General features: G+C 32.4%; 1 protein-coding gene across 2 annotated transcripts; it reads right to left on the bottom strand.

Moving 5' to 3' along the window:
- Positions 1–2,088: 2,088 nt before the first annotated feature.
- Positions 2,089–6,477, bottom strand: LOC110659827 (uncharacterized). 2 transcript variants are annotated; one of them, XM_021817872.2, is made up of 6 exons: positions 6,277–6,477; positions 6,136–6,168; positions 5,864–6,021; positions 4,479–4,554; positions 4,207–4,333; positions 2,089–2,487 (listed from the first exon to the last, which is right to left on the bottom strand). In XM_021817872.2, exons 3-6 carry the CDS (start codon positions 5,975–5,977, stop codon positions 2,289–2,291), a joined length of 516 nt encoding a protein of 171 aa, XP_021673564.2. In that variant the 5' UTR covers positions 5,978–6,021; positions 6,136–6,168; positions 6,277–6,477; the 3' UTR covers positions 2,089–2,288. The 2 variants fall into 2 exon arrangements, with proteins under 2 accessions (XP_021673564.2, XP_021673566.2); XM_021817874.2 differs by lacking the exon at positions 6,136–6,168.
- Positions 6,478–6,784: the final 307 nt, after the last annotated feature.

Genomic DNA, 6,784 nt, shown 5'->3' with positions numbered 1-6,784 from the left:
GATCATAAATAATATTTAATTATAATTTATACTTATTAACTAAATTTACAATTACTAATAAATAAAATTCTATATATTTTATAAATATTAATATTTCAAAGGTAATATAAAAAAAAAATTTCATGTGGAGTTGCGCTGCATGGAGCTTGGGGGGCTATTCTACCCTCTATATGGTTCCGCCCTAGGCATTATTAACTTGTAATAAATTTTTAGAAATTATTTATTTAATTTCTTATGAAAAAAATTAAAGAATCAAATATAAATTTACCATAAATTAAAAAAGAAAATGAAAAAAAAATTATAAACACTCAGAACATCAATTGCGCAGATTTATGGTCGAAATGGTTCCACAGGTTTTTTTTTTTTTTTTTTTAGACATAAGATATATAAATAGTTTAATGGTAAAAATAAATTACTGTTAAAATTATAATTATTTTTTAAAATTATTAACTTATAATAATTTTTAAAAATTATTTATTAAATTTCTTATGTAAAAAAAATTAAACACTCAAATATAAACTAGCTATAAATTAAAAAAGAAAGTGCAAAAAAAATTATAAACACTCATAACATCAATTGCACATACTTATGTTTGAAATGGTTCCAAAAGGTTCCTTTTTCTTTTTTCTTTACACATAAGACACACAAATGGTTCAGTGTCAGAAATAAATCGCTGTTAAAACCATGATAATTTTAACAAAGTCCGTTTTTCCATATAAACCACTCACACACCAAGTTCACAACTGATATGAGATATCAAATGACCAACTCATAAAGCACGCCCGCTCACTCACGAACCTCAACTCATAGACCACATCGGACTTAAGACTCCATCACTTTTCACTCAAGTTTCATTTTTTTTTTACATGGACATAAGACATACAAACGGCTCCATGATGAGAATAGACTTCTGTTAAAACTATGACAATTTTAACAGAGTTCGTTCTGTTATATAAACCACTCACACACTCAGTCCACAACCGAGTGGGATCTCGAATGGCCAAATGTAGGGGAGAGCAGTTTTCAGTTTAAACCGAAAAACTGAACCGAACTGATTAATTCGGTTCAATCGGTTCGGTTTTAAAATTTAATCGGTTCGGTTCGATTTATAATTTTGATAATTTCGGTTAATCGGTTCGGTTCGGTTATTTTCATAAAAAAATAAAAATCCGAACCGAGCCGAAATTATTAATATATATAGGAAATCAAAAAAAATCGAATCAATTTGAATCGAATCGAATCGAATCGAACCGAAATCAAAGAAAACCGAACCGAACCTTAAGATTTTTGAGTTTTGATTTCTATTTTTTTTTGTTTTTATGTTTTTATTATTTAGATTTAATATTAAAAATATGAAATTTTATAAATTTCGGTTTGATCGGTTTAAAACCGAACCGAACCGAAATTTATCGGTTCGATTCGGTTCGGTTTTCTCTTATCAATCGGTTTGGTTCGGTTTTTAAAATTTTTTATTTTTGATTTTCGGTTTTATCTGTTCGGTTCCGAACGGAACCGAACCGACCGTTTGCACACTCCTAGCCAAATGGTTCCTGTTCAGTTCTATGTATTATCAACTTATAATAAAATTTTTAGACATCATTTATTTAATTTTTAATGTAAAAAATTAAAATGACAAATATAAATTCACTATAAATCTTTTTTTTTTAAGAAGGAAAAGAAAACAATCATTTAAATCGAGCCGATTTAGTTTGGAATCACTTATTCAAACCGGCAAGTTCCGATCTAGTTCTAAGGATAAGATGATTTTGATCTGGTTTAGGAACCAGAACGGTTAACCCAATCCGGTTTACGGTTTGAGCTGCGTGTCTGGGTCTAACCACCATAACATCAATGTACATGGTCAGTACCGACAAGCATAACAAGTGGTAATTCTCCAACAGAGGGTAAAAGAAGGTCATTCTGGAATTTTTACAAGGTAAATAACCATACATAGGTCCTACACGTTTTGCATAAAAAGATGTTTCATTCAAGTACAAATGTTAGATGAGTATAGAGTAGTGAAATCTCCAGAAGTTGAAACGTTGCAAAGCTTTCAAATTCAGTAGTTATTGAAAACTCCCAGAAAAATTTTAGAACAGCTAAAAGGCTGCTGTTTTATTCCAACCAATGAACTTTAACACCACTTCTCAATGTAGTGCAAATAATCAATCTTAGAAAAAAAAATACAACTTAAGAAAAGCAGGCATTAATTTGAAAACTTGAGGCACATTCCTTCATTACAATTTCGAGTCAGTTTAGACAAACTCGAGTTCTACAAGGATGATCATTTAAGAATCTGTATCTGATCCTGAATTCGTCTCTGCATCTGATTGGAACTCCGGTGGCTTGATTCTGTTCATATTGGCTTCCAATGGGGGGAGTCCATCATCATCACTTGCATCAAGCTCATCATCTTCTTGTTGCAAGGTGTTCCTATATAGACCCCCATTGGAATCATCAGAAGTTGTGGACTTGAAATTTTCTGGCCTGCATTCAATGATACAAGGCAGAAGTAAAGAAAAGGAGCAATGCATCAATAAAGAGAGGAAAAGGAAAAAAGTAACAAATAAAAGACCGCTGAGTAGTAAAAGCTTGTAGCATGTATTTTTCAGACTGGCAGTGAAAAGCAAGCTGTTTCTCAGTAACAGATTAGGTAACACTTAGAAACTATTTTGATACACTAGCAAGTTTTTACTGAAAACACTGAAGAACTAACATACATTTTACAAGAAACTGAATCAAACTGAAATAAACCAGTTCGGTCCGGTTATAACTCGTCGGTACTTCTCCCAATCTGCCAGATCCCATTTCTTTCCTTCAATGCTTCACAAAATTAGAATTCAGCAGTGCTCTCTCTCATTCAACATTCAAACCAAAATTTCAACCATCAAATTTAAACAAACCCATTTAACAATTAAGGTTCCATTTGTTTTGCAGAAAATATTTTTCACATTTTCTGGCGTTTGGCGCAATCATAAAATGGGTCAACGGAAAATATTTTCCTAGTCAATGGCCAAAGGAAAAACTAATTCATTTTCTAAACTTATTAAAATGTAAAATCACTTATACATGAATGTCATTAACACATATCATTAGTTTAACATTACAACCAAATAATAAAAAATAATTGTGTAAAATATTTTCTTAGAAAATTATTTCCATGGAAAATATTTTCCATATATAAGTGATTTTCCATGAAACAAATGGAACTTAAATAATCCTAGATTTCCACAAACAAACAAAAAAAATTCAACAATCAAACCCTATTTTTTTCCAAACAAACTCAACAATCAAAAAAACCCAACAATCAAAGAAACTCAAATTTCAGGATTGCAAGGACTTGATGTTTGCACCTCTCTTCCATTCACCGCTAAAGAGACTCACCCAGGGGACTATTGTTTCAATCAACATTGACACTTTTGGATTTTGGAATCTAGAAGTAGATGGCAATGACGTTGACAGATGGTGATGGAGGACTTGCCGAGGTGGATTATCATTGTCGATTCCCAGAGAGAGTTTTTCTTCTTGCAATTGCAACATCACTTTTCTGGCAAGTTTCGGCATGGAGATTTAAAAACGTGAGGAGTGGGTGGGTGGGTTTGTGGGCACTGGAAGGAGGAGGAGGGAGACTGTTATATGGGCACTGGGCAAAAAATGTAGCACAACAGAGGTTGAAAAGTTCAGTAGGGTCAGTCAGTTCAATTATTTTGACCTCACTAATCGAACCAATTTTTTCCAAGAATAATAACTGAAATGGAAACTGAACCAAAACAACTGAATTAATTCAATTTGGTTTGGTTTTTCAGTTATAACTGGTTTCTGCTCAGCCCAGAGACAATGAGCGAAATTACAAAGGACCAACAAAAATCATCTAAAGTCTCGGCAGTAGTAACTTCTAAGCTATAGGCTGCTTGCTACAAATAAAGAGAGGCATCATTTAACAATCTATTGGATTGAACACTTCAAGAAGCTATTACAAGCCACTTTCAACTACAAGAGCAACTGACTAAATATGTGCTCCAAGATGATGCCTACAATATAAATTGGTTATGACTCGTAAAATCAAATATCAACTATCAATTCAATGAACTTTGCTCCAAAGATTAATTTTTTGGGTAAGGATATACAAGATAAAGCAAGGATGCAATAGAAGTGTTGCAATAAAACATTGTCTATGTCTAGTTTTAAGATGTGAAGAAAACAGACCATTCAGGAGATTTCTGAAGTGCTCGAACTTGTTCGTAAAAGAGAACTTGAGAAACTATACATGCCACCTTGCTGCCTGACTCTAAAGCCTTTTCCTTTCCACTTTCATCGACAACAACAAAACTCCCTGCACATCATCAAACCAATTTAAACACCAAGTCTAATATGTTTCCAATCAGTTCATGGATAAAAGATGCTTCAGATCAACTCAAGAGCCAACTAATAACCAATCTAATGCTAGAGCAGGATATGGATATCATATGAAACAAGACCTCGTTTTATCCACATGCTCTTCTGGAACTTAGCTGGAAATAACGCCAATGACTTCTCACCTCTTGCGTCCATTACCTTGAACAAGAGAGACATTAGTACAGTATTAACAGAGAAATTATCACAAACCTCTAATGTGCAGATTAACAAAAAAAAAAAAAATCAGTTGCAACAATAGCATCTGAGACATAAATTATGAACTAAAATTCTGCTTATCCATATTCTCAAATGCGCTTTACACAGACCCCAAATTATCATGTTTCTTCATTAGAGATGGTTGATTAAGATGGTTTGATCGTGTTCAACACAGAGAATCAAATGCCTCAATAAGGAAGTGTGATAAGTTAGTAAGGAAAGGAGAAAAAAAGGGAAAGGGGAAGACCTAAGATGACATGAAGAGTAGTATAAAGGATTTACAAGTTCTAGATATTAATGTATACTTGGTGTCTAACAGAGCTGATTGATGAAAAAGAGTTCATATAGCTGACTCAACTAGTTTGGGATTAAGGCTTACTTCTTGTTATTCTTGTTCATCAATTTTTTGACAAAACAGGAAAGAACATAAACAGGAAAAAAGGAAAGGAGGGGGGGGCGGCGGAGTTCACAGAGAAGGGAAAGAATACAATACAAAAAAGAGTAAGGAAATTCTTATAGGCTTCAACTTGATAACTCCCTTAATTTTCCTTTAAATTTTAAAAAGACTTATATAAAATGTATAGGTTGTTCACTATTTGTACACTTAAATTGGAATTTAAGTACAGATGGTTACAATTGACATCATCATCCTAAACTCCATATATAATTGATAAAATTGAAAGTCATCATCAACTTATTGACAAAACCAGAAAGAACACGAACAGGAAAAGAGGGGAGAAGCGGGGCAAGGGGGTGGTGGGGGTGTTTGGGGGGTTGTAATAGTCTAATTATCTTAACAAAATTTGGGGTAGTTTGCTACTTGTTCTTGTAAATTGGATCTGATTAGTGCCTCATCTACATGGACAAATTTTGAGAAAATTGTTTTGGCAAGCAGTATAATTTTTGTTAGGCAACAATGAGGCGACAATTTCAATGGTGCTTGAAGTTGATTCAACACCCTTTTGACAGTAGTGTGGAAATTGATCTAAATATTTGACTGATGCTGTCCATTGAGTCACAGTGTGGAAATTTTGGTTTTAGACATTGTTTAATGGTGTGCAAATGGTGTTGCCTCTGAAATACATACGGTTGAAATCTAATGATGTTATGACTTGAATAGACCTACTGCCAATTAGCTAAGTGCACTAACAACTCACAAGCAGCAGTATGAGATAAAAACAAGTAAACCTAATTCAGACTTTAGAAGACTAAACAAGAGGCATTAAAATCAACTGAGATGAAGAAAAAACACCTCAATGAGATTGGAACCTCTAAGAGACACCACTTGCATGATGCTTTGGCCATGTTCAAGCGTTAAGTTATATTCCTCTGTTGCCCTCTTCAGATTCTTCCTTCCGCCTTTCATTATCTCCGTCTTCCCCCAATTATATATAGTAATATATTCTTAAACTGAAGCAGGATATTTATAATGGTTACGAATGATGATTACAAAAGTGAATCCTTCCTACGTCTAATAAATAGTAAAGATTCAACTATTTGAATCTGCACACAAGAGCATCCTACCCAAGCCCTTGACACTGACAATCCAATTTGTATCTGCACAGATAAAAAAATATATATAAAAAAAAAAGTTGAGAGATTTTTGTGATTTTGCTAGATTTATATATCCTGAAGATTTTAGGGAGATTATGACAAAATATGAACCTATGAGCAATTGTTGTTGTCGTCCGAATCAACTGTGAATGCTTGGTTGATCTCTAAAAGAGAGAATGGTGAATCTGACATCAATGACTCCGCCGCTCAGCCAGGGTCTTCCGATGACAGTAGCTGCAGAGAGGGAATGCGTGGCACTGAGAGAGGGGAAAGAGGAGAGCTTTTGTTGCAGGTTAACCTAAACTAAACGCACAGTTTTGACTAATATATATGTATAGTAATTGTCCTATATTTTATTTGGGAAATATAATTTAATATTATATTTTATAATTTTATTATTATATTACAAAATTTTAATAATTAATTAATTATAATTTTTTTAAATTAATACATCTATATTATATATAAATATATGAATTATAATTATATTTTTATTATTTAAATTAATTTTAAAATTTATATGATTTTAAAATTTTTAATTTTATAAAATTTTGAATCTTATTTACATTTAATTTTAATTAAATATAAAATTAATATAAAAAATTAATAAATAAAAAAT

This window comes from Hevea brasiliensis, chromosome 8 (genome assembly GCF_030052815.1).
Source record: "Hevea brasiliensis isolate MT/VB/25A 57/8 chromosome 8, ASM3005281v1, whole genome shotgun sequence".
In the NCBI taxonomy this organism is placed as follows: Eukaryota; Viridiplantae; Streptophyta; class Magnoliopsida; order Malpighiales; family Euphorbiaceae; genus Hevea; species Hevea brasiliensis.
The sequence above is the reverse complement of the archived record's forward strand: the minus strand, read 5'-3'. Positions and strand labels throughout refer to the sequence as shown.

What these genes read in the sequence shown, in the direction of transcription:
- LOC110659827 (XM_021817872.2), bottom strand. Translation starts at nt 5,977, where the DNA reads ATGAAAGGCGGAAGGAAGAATCTGAAGAGGGCAACAGAGGAATATAAC. An exon ending in GAGGTTCCAATCTCATTGAG is followed by an intron (nt 4,555 to 5,863) that starts GTGTTTTTTCTT and finishes CTCTTGTTCAAG; the next exon opens with GTAATGGACGCAAGAGGTGA. An exon ending in GAGCATGTGGATAAAACGAG is followed by an intron (nt 4,334 to 4,478) that starts GTCTTGTTTCAT and finishes GATGATGTGCAG; the next exon opens with GGAGTTTTGTTGTTGTCGAT.